A 16614-nucleotide genomic window follows, 5' to 3' on the forward strand; every position below is an offset into this window, starting at 1 on the left:
CTAATCCTTTAGCCATTATTTGATTTTTGTTGTTGAGTTTTAGAAGTTGTTTATACATTCTGGATATTAAACCTTTATCAGATATGTGGTTTGCAAATATTTTCTCCTTGTCTGCAGATCTTTTCAATTTATTGATAATGTCCTTTGATGCTCCTACGTTTTAAATTCTCATGAAGTCAAATTTATCTATTTCTTCTTTTGTTGTCTGTGCTTTTGGTGTCATATATAAGAAGCTATTACTGAAGTTTCCTGTTGTGGCTCAGCAGGCTGCGGACCTAATGCTGTCTTTGTGAAGATGTGGGTTCGATCCCTGGCCTTTTTCAGTGGGTTAAGGATCCAGCATTGCCACAAACTGCAGTGTAGGTTGAAGATGCAGCTCAGATCTGGTGTTGCTGTGGCTATGGAGTAGCCTGGGAATTTCTGTATGCTTCGGGTGCTGCCATAAATAGAAAAAAAAAAAAATAACCTACTATCAAACATAAGTTCATGAAGATGTACTCCTAGTTTTTTTCTAGGAGTTTTATGGTTCTATCTCTAATATTTAGGTCATTGATCCATTTTGAGTTAACGTTTGTCTTTGGTGTGGGAGAGAGGCCCAGTGTCATTAATTACATGTGTAAATCTAAATTGGTCCCAACACCATTGGTTGAAGAAACTGTACTTTCTCCATTGAGTGCATTTGACACTCTTGTCAAAAATCAATTGGCCAAGTTCCTGTTGTGGTTTCGCGGAAACGAATCTGACTAGATCCATGAGGACACCAATTCGATCCCTGGCCACGCTCAGTGAGTTAAGGGTCCAGCATTGCCGTGAGCTGTGGTGTAGGTCACAGATGAGGCTCGGATCCCACATTGCTGTGGCATAGGCCAGCAACTGTAGCTCTGATTTGACCCCTCACCTGGGAACTTCATATACTGTGGGTGCGGACCTAAAAAGACAAAAAATAAAATAAAATTTTAAAAAAGTTTTGCAGTTAAATGCTCTACCACTAAGCTATACCCCCTCTTATAGTAAGTTTTGAAATTGGGAAATGTGTCTCTCATTTGTTCTTCTTCAAGTTTTTGGCTATTCATGGCCTCTTGCAACTCCATATGAATTTGAGTATAATCGCTCTTGAACACCATTTTATGGATGTAAGTACTGACTTCTTTTGGGTGAATGCCCAGAGGTAGGACTGCTAGACCACAGGGTGTAAGTGTACTGAACTTTCGCGCACACTGCTCAATAGTCTTCCACACTGATTGTGTCAGTATGTACAATGTATACATTCCAGTGAGACCACCTCTTTGCCAAATGATTTTGGTAATGTCATTTTTTTTTTTTTGGTAGAATTTTAACTTTCTGGTAGATTGCCCCAAAGTATGAGTCAAACACTGCTGTGATTCCTCAGCTCTTTGTTCAAGGGATCTTTCTCCTTGCACCAGGCCTCAGAGAGTGCTACTGGCTGGCTCCCTTTCCCATCAGCAGCAGCCTCTTGCTCCGGAGGCTGGAGATCTGGCTGGTGGGCAGGCAAAATAGACTGCATCTTCACAGTGCCAAAGCTCGGCCTCCATGAGAGAGCCTTGGGCTCTGGGGTATGCATGTAAGGTTGCTAAAGGAAAATTGGTAACTGGCTTCCTTCCTGGCTGCAGCAGCAGCAGGCCATATGAATTCTGGTGTGGATAGGACGTTTGGAGCTGTGCCCAGCCCCTATGGTCAGTTCTTAGGTAACCATGCTTTGCAAGAATGAGGAAGCTGGTAGGACTCTCCCCTTTGACCTCAGGCATGTCCTCCCAAAAGAAGCCTCTTTAGCTACAGAACCTAAGTCTAGAGAGGGTTATGGGCTTTTCCTAGCCCAACAGCACACCAGGGCTGGAGACTCTCAGGCCTGTATCTTGTACTTGCCCAGTTCTAAAGGCCCCAAGACAATGAATGCTCTTTCCATTTTCAGCTTGTGGGGTAGCTAAACCCAAGTCCTATGGTTCAGTATACATTTACTACGGGCCTCCTGTGTACTAGACGTTGAACCAGACACCTAGGGAGCTGCAAAGGATGGGCTAAGTCTCTGACTCTTAAGTTCTTCTTTCTCTGGTCATGGAGGAAATACTCCATTTGCATCATTGCAATGAAAGGAGAACAGCACCTGTGCTTAGTGAGAGATGTACATAATTACTTGGAAGCTAGAGACAGGAATGGGCGCATCTTACCAGAGGATTAGACTGGCTTCCCGGAGGAGGTGGCATTGGCACTCGGCCTTAAAGGATGAGTAGGCTTTTGTTGGGCAGAGACAGGGTAAGGGGACTCTATGCAAAGAAACAGAAAGAGCAGGGGTGAAGGTGGACTGTCTTGGGCGTTTGGAGCAAAGCACGTGCAGTCGGATGACTGGATGCCAACAAGGAGCTCCCTAGACGTCAGCCTGGGAAAGGGGCTTTATTCTGCAGAAACAGGGAGCCCCAGCAGGGCTTACATGGTGGGAGCAGCAGGGAGACCATGGGACTGCCCCACCCCCTCCCGATTCTGCTCTTCCACACCCATGCACACACGTGTGCACACACACACACACACATACACATCAAGGTAAACATATATATCCACAAATACACATATAGGAACCAGGACAAACATGCATTGAGACCAAGACACCCACACATCAAAATACATACCCCATATATCATAACTTGCACGCATATATTTGCACTCACAAACACAATGATACCAACCTACACACCTAAGGAGACACACATCCTGGAGCACCTATGTGTACTGGCACACCTGTAGACATGCACAGACAGATACCCACACATACTGAGTCGCACTAATAAGTCATACAAACCATCAGACAAACACTCTGGGACTGTCATACGTGTATGGCCACCAAGCCAGGCAGATAGGTGGGCATACATACTTAGATATACATACACGGTGACACTTTCACACACACACACACACAGAGCCAAGCAGAGGGTGTACACATGGGAACGGAAACCCCTTCTCAGACACACGCAGATGTGACCATTCCCACAGACTCACAAACACACACTCACACATAGGCACAACCGCAGAGAGACTCAGGCAGCAGTCATACAGCAGCAGAGAGGGGCACAGACTTGGATGACCTGAGTCCTCGCTGCTCCGGGGCGCCTCTCATTCTCATCCCAGGCTCACTTCTGAATGACTTGCTTCCTGTTGGCTGCTTTTCTTTAGCCTCATGTAACCCTGGGGCCTCTGCGTTGGATGAGCCCTCAGAGATGCTCTTAACCCACCTCCCACTCAGTACTGGGATTTCCATACTCCTCTGACTGGGGCCACCCAGCTGTTGCTCAAACACTTCGGATGAACTGTTGCATGACGGCAAGTTTCTAGTTGTAGCAGAATTTGCCTTTCATTCTGGAAAATGAGGATTATGCACCTAGAGATGATACTGAATCCTTAGCCTTAACAGTTCGTTAGCAGTTATCATGCTAAGTGAAGTAAGTCAGACAAAGACAAGCATCACATGACATCCCTTCTAGTACCATGTTGTAGATATAGTGGTATCTAGAAATATGATACAGATGAACTTATTTACAAAACGGAGACAGACTCGCAGACTTCAAAAACAAAATTATGGTTACCAAAGGGGGAAGGAAGGTGGGGGATGGATCAGGGGTTTGGGACTGGCACATCACACTCTTGTATGTGGAGTGGATGGTCAATGGGGATCCTCTCTATAGCACAGGGAACACTGCCTAATATTCTGTGATAATCTCTATGGGAAAAGAATCTGAAAAAGAATGGATGTGTGTATATTTATCACTGAATCACTTTGTCATACAGCAGACGTTATCACAGCATTACAAGTCCACTATACTTCAATAAGATTAAAAAAAAAAAGTAAATGTAGGTTGAGGTCCCACCCTGTCCCCTCGATCCCTGTGGGACAGTCCCCTGGCCACACTCTGGCAAGGTCGACAGTCCCCCAGACCATTTCGTTGCCAATCTGCTCTGGTATGGAAGAGCGGCACACCAGTCCTCTTAGGAGGGGGCTGTGGATGGCAGGGGAGTGATTCTGTGGGGGCAGGGTGGGGAGCAGGACGCAGCTGCCTGCCTAGGACAAGATGGAGCTCTCCCCCAGGCACGCCAGCTGTTCTTCCAGCTGTTCTGGGCTGGTGTGGGCTGTCCTCTGCGATGTGACCCACATTCCGGCCAGCCAGCCCCGCAGCACTGTCCTCTCCTGCTTTCGTCCCCTCTGGCTCCAACCGTCTCCACTCGATGCTCTCCAAGGGGCCGGCTGTCGGGGGTGAGGAAGGGGCTGCTGTCTGCAGGTGTCTCTGAGGGGCTGACCAGCATGGCTGCTTCCGAGAGAAGAGCTAAAGATGCTCCAAAGCAGTGCACGTCGGGATCGGGGTGGGGAAGTGGCTACCCTCTGGGTGCATCTCCAGTCTGGATGCTTGCCTGATTTTCTGAGTCTTGCTTCCCTTTATTCCTCTTCAGTGTGAGATAAATCTGGTCTCTCCATTAACCCCTCCTTACCCTGATGATATGGAGGATGGGCTGCCTCTTCCCCTCCACCTGAGAGGTACCCTTCTATTCCAGCTCCTGAGGCCAACACCCTCCACTCCGGCTGTGCCTTTCTCAACTATCCTTTCCACGCTCTTAGAAACTCCACTAGTGCCATGTTCATTATAGGCAAGAGAAAGAGCTCAACAGCAGCCCCTGGGAAAAGGCCAGGCTGGGGATCAGGTGTTGGGCTGGAGGGAGCCAGGGCCAGGGGGATGGGCTGTTGGCTTGACGCTCAATATGAGGCAGCACAGTGACGTGATGGTCAAAGGCAGTGCCAGGTGGGCTTCCCAAAGAGCAAAGGCAGCATCTAGGACCAGGGCTGGCCGTGCTCTGTGCAGGGTGGCACCATACCATTGCCACTACTTTTTCTTGTTTACAAAAGTAATTTATGTTCTTTGCAGAAAATTTAGAAAATACAGGGTGGGAGGGATGGACTGGGGGTTTGGGATTGGTATATGCACACTGAGGTTTATGGAATGGTTGGCCAACAGGGACCTGCCATACAGGTCCTATGATATATTATGATATGTTATACTCTGTAATAATCTATGTGGGAAAGAATACGTATACATGTATGACTAGGTCACTTTGTTGTATGGCAGAGATTGTCACAGCTTGTGCATTAACTATACTTCAGTGAAACTTAAAAAAAAAAAAGAAAATTTAGAAAATGTAAATGAGCACAAAGCCAAAAAAATGTACATTATCTCTAATTTCACTACTGAAGATAGCCATTCTTATCCTATTTTTGTGATCTGCCTTTTCCACTTAATTTTGCATCTTACTAAAATATTCTTCTACATTGTTTCATCATTGTAATAACTGTGTAATAACTATTGCTTACGATACTAGTAAAACTCCAAGCCTTTTTATTTTAAGCGCCTCCTGCATTTGTCAGGCGCTGGCATCACTGAATCTTTGTAACTTGAGATTCCTGCTTTTATTATCCCAATTATCCAAATTAGGAGAGGGAGGCACAGAGAGGCTAAGTCACTCACCAAAAGTAACACAGCAATAAATGGCAGAAGCGGAACCCCTGTTTCCACACTCTACAGCCCAGCACACCGTGGACATGCCATAGTCTGTTTATCATTTCCCCAGCAGGGTAGGAGAGCTGGGCCTTACACTTCGAGGGAAAGCCTGGCCTTCTGAGCGTGGCTCTGGTAGGAGAAGCAGGATGGTGCAGGGGCTAGAAATAGTTTCACGGGGGTGGCCCAAGGGACTAGAGATATTTAGCCTGGAGAAGACTTGGAGTATTGGAGGGACAGTGAGGACACTCTCAAGGCCATCATCAAACTTGAGATGGGCTGTCAAGTGGGTGAGAGAAAGTTTCGTCTTGAGGTCCTTAGGGCAGATGAAGGCCAGGGAGCTGAAGTTGAAGTTTACGGAGAGCCGGTGTCCTCTGTGGGGCCAACACACTGGCCTTGGTTGGGCAGAGTGGGTGTTAAATACATGTTACGTGACCTGCTGCCATCCCTGGCTTGGCTTCACATGGGGGGAGGGCCGGTACCACCCACGCCATACTGTGCTCCCCCACAAAGCATTACGTCTCTGAATCTTAACTGGGGGGTCTGCTCCCCATTCCACCCCTGCCTCCGGGAGCCTGGCCCAGCCTGGTACCTCTCTCCGTCTATCCTCTCAGAGGCTGAGCAGCACAGCCTGGCTTGTGTCATGGGCCACACAACTCCTCCATTATGCATGAGGGGACCCAGCGGTGAGCGAGTGAGCAAGTGGGGTGGAGGGGTATGAGTGGTTATTAATAAACAAGTGTATTGTGTAGCGTTCCATTCACAGCCCTCTCAGAGGACGTGGTGGGCTTGAGATAATAAAGCCCTGTTTATGCCACAGAGCGCTGGGGAGGTGGCAAGTGGGAGGTGGCAAGGAGCAGGGGAACCAGGAGTTATTTTGATTCCACCAAGGGCAGGACTGCTCTGTGTTTGCTCTGAGGCCAGCTTCGAGGCAGAAGGTCCAGCTGGGATTTTGCTCAGGCCCACGTCCGCCCCATAGGATGGCCTGGGGTCTAAGAATGCCTAGCTTTCCATCTCCACCTGTCCCCGTGGAAGGAGACTGAGAAGATGCTAGATGAATGGGCCATAGCTCCTTCACCCCTGCCCTACCTCTCGGCCTCCTGTTCCCACCCCACTCCTCTTTCCAGGTGAGTCTTTCTGCTTGGGCCTCAAAAATCTCCATCATAGTTTCCTGATGATGCTGGAATTGTGTTTGTGTACAAGGTCAGCAAGAAGCTTCCTAGCCAGAGAGTGGACCAGTTTGGTGTTCGGGATCAGGAAGATGAAGCAAGCAGTCTAGAAGGGAGAGAAGCAATTGTGATGAACGAGCTGAAGTTTAAGAGAAAGAGGGGCCAAGCTAAGGCTGGGTAGGGCAGCTTTGGCCAGAGTAATGGGGATGTTTGGTAAAATGAGACGCTGAAGGGTATTTTCGGCAGATGGAGAACTCGGAGCTGTGAGTTCTAATGGCAGAGCCCACATTAACTTATCTTCCCTGAGCCTCTTCCTGTCTCTCCTTCAGCCTTTTACTCCAGGCCCCACCATCCCAAACCAGCCGTCTCCCTCCAGCCCAGCCCGTCTGGCGCAGTCTTGGCACCTCTGGATCTCAGGCCAGGAATGCAGAAGCTGCTGATTGGAAAGAAGTGAGAAGAGGCCATTTTGCTCTTAGCTGGCTTCTAGGGATGGAGAGCAGGTCCTGGTTCAGAGGAGTCTTGGTTCCCTGTCACTTAGGGTGGAAGCAGAACAGGGGAGAAGTCAGATGCCTGGGTCACCTGGTGCCACCAGGAGCTGATGGCGATCCCCTTGACCCTTGGAAGTGGCTCTGGCCAGGAGCTCTCTTGAGTTGGGAAACTCTTTCTCTCTAAGTGGTGTGTGCCAGTTTGATTGTGATTCAGGAGGGAAGAGGAAGGTGGTGGTAGGTTGGTCTATCCTGCCCTCCTGGGTGCAGGGCTCCCTGTGGCAGAGATTTGGACCCAATGACTCCAAATTTTTGTTTGGAAAAGGATCTAGTGACCCCACTTAACCTAGGAAGTTTGAAGCCTACCTTAAGGCCAGAATGGGCTGGTTCTAGTTTATTGAGCCATCACATCCCTGGCTCAAACCAGAAAGGGACAACCTCCCCCAAAGCAGGCTGGACCTCCCCCTAGGACTCAGAGCCATGCAGGGTGCTCCCTCACCAGTGTGGACAAAGGAAAGAGGGCAGGCTTTCTCGAGCACAGTGCATCCAGAGTGTGGTCTGCTCTGGCCTGGCCTTGGTAAGGGGGATGACGAGGAGGTGCTATATAACATGCAGTTCCTTGTGGGTGCTGCACTCCTGCAGACGCTGTGGGCACTCGCTTCCCTGCCCCCTCCTGCAGTCTGAAGAAGCAGAAACTATTTTTAGAAGCATCTGCATGCTCTTGGGAGCCCTGGATCTGTGGTTTATCTGCCGGGCTGGATGCTCTTCTACTTAGAGAGGACGTGAGAGCTGGAGAAACAGCTGGGGGTGGGGCATGGGGGATGTGTGTGGTCAACTCAGTGGGAGTCAGCCTGGCTGGGGCACCTGGCCCAGCATCCTCCACTAAGCTCTTTGGGGGTTCCTACTGGCTGTGTTGATGGTTGTCATTTGCTGTGGGAGGTTCCTGGAAGGTCCAGGAACAGAGAGAAGAGCCTGGAGGCAGACAGGCTGAGTCACGCTGTGGGCCCTCTGCTCTCTGAGGCTGTTGTGCTCAGGAGGAACTGGCATGGTGGCCTTCCCCATCAGCAGCCGAGACCGTGGTGACCGTTCTTGGAGCGCTTCCTCTGCAATAGGCATTGCTGGAGCCTTGATCTCTGTCATCTCCTGTAATCCTCCCAACAACCTGTGCTGTCACTCTGCTGGGATCCAGAGAGTGAATCACGTTGCCCAAGGTCACACTGTGTGCCCTGGCTCAAAAGTCTGCTCTCTTGAGCCCTTGTGCTATGCGGTCTCCCAGTAGAAGGCCACAGCGTGTGTTCTTTCGGTGGCCCCAAGGACTGAGGTCAGATGCCAAGAAATTTCCTGACAGTGAGAGGGAGCTGTGTGCAGTATTCTTCCTCAGAGATCTGTGAGAAGCATCTAGCTCTTTAGCAGGGGAGGGGGCCTTACCACAGGCCAAACTCTGGATCGATGACCACTAGGGGGATTTTCCTTCTCGGGCTTTTGGCAACTCTGTCCTCTGGACCGCTAACCAGCATAGCCACTCCCTGAAATATGCCACACTGTGTGTCAGTAACAGGGGGTGTCAACGACTGCTAGCTTCAGGGCACACCAAGTGCCCAATTGGAATTTGGGATGTGGGAAAGGCTGAGGAGGCTAGAGAATTCCCCAGGCCCCCAAAGGAAGCTCAAGAGAGGGGGAGCTCCCCGTGACGCTCAGGAGCAGCCTGTGCGTTAATGGGCTTTTCCCTCTGCCTTCCAGGCAGATGTGCCTCGTTCCCACAGAAAACAGCACTTACTTACTTAGCCAGGCGCCTCTTCCTGGACCTCCCCACACGGAACACAAGCATCTGTGGTTCACGCACGCTTAGCAACAACGGCTGCTAAGGGCCCTCCAAGCTCAGCAGTGTAGGGGCCAGAGCAGAGCCCTCGGTGGGATCCGTGTGCTGGCTGGGGGGGTGGGGGGTGGTGGCTCCCTTTGGCAACCAGCTGCAGAGCTGCTCATGCAGTCTCTGCCCACCCCGTCACCCCGATCTGTACCACTGTTACCAGAAAGATGTTACCAGAATCCAAGTTCTTGTTCACAGAGCTGAAGAATGATCTTCAGGAACACACAGGCAGCAAGAAGCAAAAGTCTTTATTACAGGATAGCTCCCAGCACAGACACTGGGAGGCGGGGAGGAAGAGTCCCCCCCACCATTGTTCTATAGTGGTTTTATCTCTTAAAGATGGGAGGACCAATGTGGGGTCCAGATATCAGTTCTTTTTCCCATCGGCTTTGCTCAGTTCACCTATATCAGTCCTTGTCCAATACAGGTCTTGGAGGTGGATATGCCCGTAAGTTTTATGGCTCCTTGGTTCTTCTCTTCCATAGGCTGGGGGTTGCCATTCCTCTCATTCCTTTTCTATCAGTTGAGGAGTGGGTTCGAGATTAAAGTCCACCTGGACTTTAATCAGATACACATCCTATAGCAAATAAGACCTGTGGGGATATTACTCCCTGGAACCCTTAAATCTCAGATGTTAATCAATGAACATATCATAGAATATATCAGAGCCCATGTTCCTGCATTAACTACCTGATTGATTATTCTCCTCACCACGGGGGGTGGCCTCAGAATAATGGAAGGTGCAGTATCTCCTCCCTGATTTGCCACCTCAAGGAGTGGGTGCAGCACCCTGGAGGCAGTGCGGTGAAGTGGCCAGACATGTGGGTGGTGGAGCCAGACTGTCTGGAGTCTGTTCCTAGTTCTACCTCTAGCTGGGTGACCTCCTGGCTTCCTCGTCTGTCAAGTGTGATATTAATAGCACCTGCCTCTTGTCCTTTGTGAAGATAAATGAACAAATCCATGAAATCATTTAGCACAGGAGGAAGGGTACCTCTGTCCAGAGCCATGCGGCCACTTCGCTCTCTCTCCCACCTAGACTCAGAGCATCTTATGCTGGGCCAGACCTCCATGGGGGAGCTGTCCTGACCAAGTGTTGGTGGTTCTGTCCCCTGCTGCTCACCCTGGCTCAGGTGAAAGAATCCGGCAATATCCTGGCTGCTTCCTGCCGCCGCCCTTTTTAGCTCTGGAAGCCAACACAAATCTGGATGGACACTCAAGTTCAAGGTCTCCTGTTCCCGGGGCTGCTTTTGGCCCCATTTACTTTGGGTCCCTGGAGGCGAGAGTCCTCTTCTGGTTTAGCACCAGCCAGGTTTCTGACTTCACGGGTCTTCCTCACATCTCAGCTGTTGCCAGCATTGGGGATGGAATCATGGCTTTATTCTGTCCCCTTTCTGCCCAGGGCCCTGCCTGCACTTCCTGAACTTCCAACCTACCATCCTGCACCCACCTCCCTCTCTTGGCCTTCCTGGCTCCTGGTCCTGATTGCATCTGCCCCAGATCGTGCCCTTTCTCTGCGAGCATCCTTCTCCCCTTCCTGCTCTGTCTTGTCCCTGGTCTGAACCTCATCCAGGTTATTCTTCTCAGGGGTTCCTGTACACTTTGCATGCCTAAAGCAAACATCTGTCGACATTTAAAAGTACATAAAGACCCGAAATTTCATTTCCTGTGAATGCAGGATACTCTCTTTCTGGTATGAGAAACTTAAAGGAGGCCCATGTGATGGAGTCAGCCTGTATTTATAATGACTTTTGAAAGGGAGAGGTAACTTTCCACTTTGCTCTGGCCTGAGCCGGGTCAGGATGAGAGAGTGGGATGGAGGGAGGTGGAAAGCCATAATGCTTTCTGGCTGCCCCCAGGCACTGCCCTGTGCTGTTATTATTATTATTGTTGTTGTTGTTATTATTATTATTATTATAGTTGACTTACAATGTTCTGTCATTTCTGCTATACAGCAAAATGACCCAGTCATACACACACACACACACATACACACACACTCCTTGTCCCATATTATCTTCTATCAGGTTCTAGGACAAGTGATTGGATATAGTTCCCTGTGCTCTATGCCCTGTGCTTTTTTGTTTTGTTTTGCTTTTTAGGGCTGCACTTGTGGCGTATGGAGATTCCCAGGCTTAGGGGTCCAGTCGGAGTACAGCTGCCAGCCTGCACCACAGCCACAGCCACGCCAGATCCGAGCCATGTCTGCAACCTACACCACAGCTCACGGCAACACTGGATCCTTAACCCACTGAGCGAGTCCAGTGATCGAACCCGCAACCTCCTGGTTCCTCATCGGATTCGTTTCCACTGCACCACAACAGGAACTACTATGCCCTGTGCTTTTGATATATGTCCTCATTCGGTTCCTTCAATAACCCAAGGAGGCAGATAGCACAATCTCCATTTTATAGATGGGCAAACAGAGAGGTTAAGTGACTTGCCTGTAGTCACACAGTGATCAAATTTGCCAGAATCTGAATATGGGTCTGTATATTTCTTCTGGAATCATGCAGCCTCTTGTAGAAGGTAGGTTGGATCGGGATGTTAATGTAGACCCATCTGAATCTTGATTATCCTGGAGCTGGATTTCTGACCCTGAGCAAATCCAAGCATCCTGTTCATGTTCCTTCCTTTTGCGGTGGACCTCCTGGAAGGGATGGGCGGAGACCATGGCTTCCCCCTGCTTTCAGTCAGCTTCCAGATTAGACCAGCAGTGTGGGGACATGGCTGAAGCTGTCAGCTTCCCAAAAGTCACGTATGCCTGAGAATAGACTATATTTTGCCAGAAGAAGGGGAAAGGAAAACAGATCTGGAAGTGCCTGAATAATACAGTATTAGGGAGTTTCCATCATGGCTTAGCAGAAACATTATCTGACTAGTATCCATAAGGATGTTCAATCCCTGGTCTCACTCAGTGGGTTAAGGATCCGGCGTTGCCGTGAGCTGTGGTATAGGTCGCAGATGTGGCTCATATCTGGCGTGGCTGTGGCTGTGACGCAGACTGGCAGCTACCTGCTCCGATTCAACCCCTAGCCTGGGAACCTCCACATGCCTTGGGTGTGGCCCTAAAAAAAAAAAAAAAAGACAAAAAAAAATACGGTATTGGACAGTCGAAGTGCTTCTCTTCCTTAGAAACAGGCTGCAAAGGCACATTCTGCAAAACTCTTGCATGTTGTCCAGGAGGCCAGAGTGCTGGGAAAGCCGTGCAGTCCTAGGACGCGCTGCTCCCAGTCTCCAGGCTCTGGGCTCTGCTCAGAGCATTTCCCTCCCCTGCTGGGGGCTTTTTGTGGGGAAAGATGTAAGTGGCATGGTAATGGGCCTAAGCCACACCAAGAGCCAATGGTAGGGACCAGCCACCCGGATCCCCCCTCCGCAAATCCCCAACCAAGACAGGATGTTATTAACTAGGTTTGAAGGAGCATTTGGAATTCTCACTTCTGAGGGGAGGTCTGATGGGGTCTTTGTCTGCCTGACTATGAAATTCTGGGGTTAGTGGGGAGAGGTGGAGGAAGGAGGGGTCTACAGGCCTCTTAGCTCAGCATTGAATGGCCTGGTAAATACACAGTCATTTGGGATATATTGTCTTTCTTCCTGAGCCTTTATGATTTGCCTCCTAAATTACCACTAAAGCATGTGACTTTCTTACCAGGGTTCTTAGGTTTTTGGTTGGGTTTTTTTTTTTAAACTTTAAAAATAAACAGTATTGAGGTATAATTTGCACTCCGTAAAGTGTATTCATTTTAAAGGTATAGTCAGATGGGTTTTGACAAATGTAGACACTCATGTAACCACCATCCAATCAGGATCAACCACCATCCAATCAGGATATAGATTATTTCATCTCCCCCCAAAATTCCCCCATCCCAGTCTTCTGCCGGGCCCTGGCCCCAGGCAATCTCTGAGGCTTTCTTTCATTGTAGATTGGTTATGCCTCTTCTCAATAGCTACCTGTTAAGCTAGCTGGTCTTATTGTGCCACTTCAAGAGTTTGATAAGCCTCGGGGGAGAATAAGAGTGATTTGATTTCCCCAGGTAGGTCCCTGCTCCCTCTCCATCCTTCCCTGAACTCTTGAGCTCTCGTTTGTGGACACAGATACCTTGGCAGGAGAAAGACACAAACCCCCCCACCCCCACCCCCCTCCCACCATCCCCCCACCTCCACTTCAACAGTGAGTCTGAGGAGACAGTAGAGAGAGATTTCAGGGAATTCTGGCCCGTGGCTGAGGAACTCAAGATGTGGAGCATTCCCTTCTCAGTGGGGAAGTGGATGTGGGATCCGGGAGGGAAAGCCTGCGGGGTGGGGGTGGGGGTGGGGCGGTGGCGGGGATGCCATCTCTCCGGCTTGCAGGCTTTGCTGCCACTGTTGCTGCCATTCTTTGCATAGAAGTCGGTGTGGAAGCTGCTCTCCTGGGGAACATTTACCCTGGGGTTCCAGGGTCGTTTTGAGTGAATTGAGGAGCAGGGAGGCAGAAGAAGCAGACCTCGGAGGGCAGCTTCTGCACAGGAAGCTGGAGGTGAGCAGTCCAGCTCCTCCCAGCCCAGTCAGGTCCAGACTGAGGGCTCTGGTACTGAGGGGTGTGACCTGGGCGACAAGGAGGTGCTGGAGAACAAGAGTGGGGAGCTTGGCTCATTGCTCTGTGGACTGGGGCTGATCAATGCCACACTTCTGCTTGCGCTCAAGTCTGCAGCTCACCCTCGTCTTAGGCAAGGAGAAAGGGCAGCGGAGGGACTGACTCTTAGGTGGCAGTGGCGATCCGAGGTGGCGGACTGCTGTTAAAGGGCACCTTGGAGAGATTTGCTGCCGTTCGCCTACCTTTCTGGGCTCCAGGTGACCCAGGCTACAAAGCGGACCTATTTTAAGGGTGTTTTAAGGTTGCTTTCAGCTTTGGGGAAAATGGGATATAAACTAAAACCAGGATGTTGTCATTATGCTGGTTTTTTTTTTCTTTTATCATCTTCATCATCACTAGTGTTATTACTCAATTGTAGTGAATTATACACAACATCAAACTTACCATTTTACCATGTTTAAGTGTACAGTTGGGGGGCATATGTACTTCCACTTTGTTGTGCAACCATCATCACTATCCACCTCTAGAACTTTTCATCCTCTGCAACTGAAACTCTGTATCCATCAAACACTGACTTTCTACTTCCCTGCCCCCCCCCCCCCCCCCCCGCTCCTGGCAACCACCATTCAACATTCTGTCTCTGTGAATTAGACTATTCTAGGAACCTCATATAAGTGGGACTATTCTAGGAACCTCATATAAATGGAATGAGTATTTGTGTGTCTGGATTATTTCATTTAGCATAATGCCTTCCATGGGTCATCCATGTTGCAGCAAGTATCAGAATCCTGTTCCTTTTTCAAGCTGAATAATATTTCGTTGTATAAATAGACCATGTTTTGTTTATCCATTTGTCGGCGGCTATCTGGGTTGTCTCTATGTGTTGGCTATTGTGAATAATGCTGCTGTGATGAACATTTGTGTACAGATATCTGTCTGGACATCATGGTGTTTAAATACTCAGCAATCCCTCCTGGCAACTCCTCTTACTTACACCTACTGCCGTCCAAGGCCTGGAAAGCGATGCAGTTCTCTTTCCTAGCCTGCCGCCCTGTCCCTCCTAAATTAGTGCCCCTGACAAATGATGGGCTTCAAATCCTTCAGTCTTGGATGGGTATTGGGAACTCAGGTTTCCCAGGCAATGGAGTTGAGTTCCTTTCTCTAGAAGCATTCTTTTTAGTGTGTCTTAGTTACTCTTGGCTACCAGTTGACTTTTGGAGTTTGATTCCATTAAGCTTTTTTCCCCCATGCTTTTTTATTAAAGTTTAGTTGATTTATAATGTTGTGCCAATTTCTGCTATACAGCAAAGTGACCCAGTCATACATATATAAACATTCCCTTTCTTATATTATCTCCCATCATGATCTATCCCAAGAGACTGGATATAGTTCCCTGTGCCATACAATAGGACCTCATTGCTTACACATTCTAAATGTTATAGTTTGCATCTACTAAATCCCAAACTCCCAGTCCATCTCACTCCCCCCTCCACCTCACCCCCTTGGCAACCACAAGTCTGCTGTCTATGTATGTCTCTATGTCTGTTGCTATTGTGTAGATAGGTTTATTTGTGCCATGTTTTAGATTCTACAAATAAGTGATATCATATGGTATTTGTCTTTCTCTTTCTGACTTAATTCACTTAGTATGAGACTCTCTAGTTGTATCCATGTTGCTGGAGATGGCATTATTTCATTCTTTTTATGGCCGAGTAGTATTCCATTGTATATGTACCACATCTCCTTAATCCATTCATTTGTCCGTGGACATTTAAGTTGTTTCTATGTCTTGGCTATTGTGAATAGTGCTGCACTGAGCAGAGGGGTGCACGTATCTTTTTTTTTTTTTTCTTTTTAGGGCCACACTTGTGGCGTATGGAGGTTCCCAGGCTACAGGTCCAATCGGAGCTACACCTGCCGGCCTATACCACAGCCACAGTAATGCCAAATCCAAGCCTCATCTGCAGTCTGCACCACAGCTCATGGAAATGATGCTTAACCCACTGAGCAAGTCCAGGGATCGAACCCACAACCTCATGGTTCCTAGTCGGATTCGTTTCTGCTGCGCCACATTGGGAACTACACATCTATCTTTTTGAATGAAAGTTTTTTCCTGATGTATGCCCAGGAGTGGGATTGCTGGATCATATGATTCCATAAAGCTTCTTAATCCAAGGATACAATAGAACATTATTGTTTCTTTAAGGAAAGAAGAGAAACTAAATTTTATCAAGCACCTACTCTGTGCTGGGTACCATTCAAGGTGCTATCACAGTACCGCAAGCATCACTTACTTCCTTTGCCTCACTGGGCCACCCTGTGAGGTAGGGACAAAGCCTGAGTTTTAAGGCTAAGGAAGCAGAGGAGAGGTTTAGAGAGGTTAAGTTATTTGCCCAAGCTCCCAGAGGCCAATACTATTTCTATACCACCTAAATACTGCCCTGATCTTTCAAATGCCTGAGAAATTTTCTTTTACAATAGAAATCCAGGCCTGGCGTTCCCCCATATGATTTGAAAAGAATAATCTTTTGGGCTTCCTTGCCCCCGTTCTGTACAATATGGAATTATTAATCAGGGTTTTATTTGCTTTTCCAAATAAACAAGAGTAGAGAGCATCACCCAGCCTCAACAAAGTATGGACATTTGGCTAATCTTGTTTCATCAGTTGGGTTCTTCTTGGTCTGTAGGGTCCCCCCAAGGGGAGTGGCAGCAGTTGGTGTTTTCTGGAAGAGGGAAGGGGAAACGGCAGATCTGGGCATCATGACGCTAAATCTCTTCCCAGCTGGAAGAGTGTTAATTGCCACCGGTCGGAATCCCCGCTGACGGTTCATTATTTGGCTAGTTACTGAACCCCATCCAGGAGACGGGGAGAGGGGGACGAATCTTTTGAGAGGCCTGGCAAGACCTGGCGGGTGGTAGGCAGAGAGGCTTCCCTTTCTGAGCGTTTTCCCCCTACTGTTTGATTTTATTGGAA

General features: G+C 48.8%; 1 protein-coding gene across 40 annotated transcripts in view; it reads left to right on the forward strand.

Annotated features, from left to right (window-relative positions):
• NFASC (neurofascin) overlaps nt 1-16614 on the forward strand; it is a 213048-nt gene that overhangs the window by 36574 nt on the left and 159860 nt on the right. For 4 of the 40 annotated variants that reach the window (XM_021063239.1, XM_021063242.1, XM_021063264.1 and 1 more), the window contains exon 1: nt 6323-6676. The exons of 32 other annotated variants lie outside the window; for them this stretch is intronic. In XM_021063239.1, the coding sequence (XP_020918898.1) occupies nt 6597-6676 (80 nt within the window). In that variant the 5' untranslated portion in view covers nt 6323-6596. Of the gene's footprint in view, nt 1-4968; nt 6677-16614 lie in introns of those variants that run through there. 4 more of the 40 variants (XM_021063232.1, XM_021063257.1, XM_021063261.1 and 1 more) reach the window with 4 other exon arrangements.

Source organism: Sus scrofa, chromosome 9, assembly GCF_000003025.6.
Source record: "Sus scrofa isolate TJ Tabasco breed Duroc chromosome 9, Sscrofa11.1, whole genome shotgun sequence".
NCBI lineage: Eukaryota > Metazoa > Chordata > Mammalia > Artiodactyla > Suidae > Sus > Sus scrofa.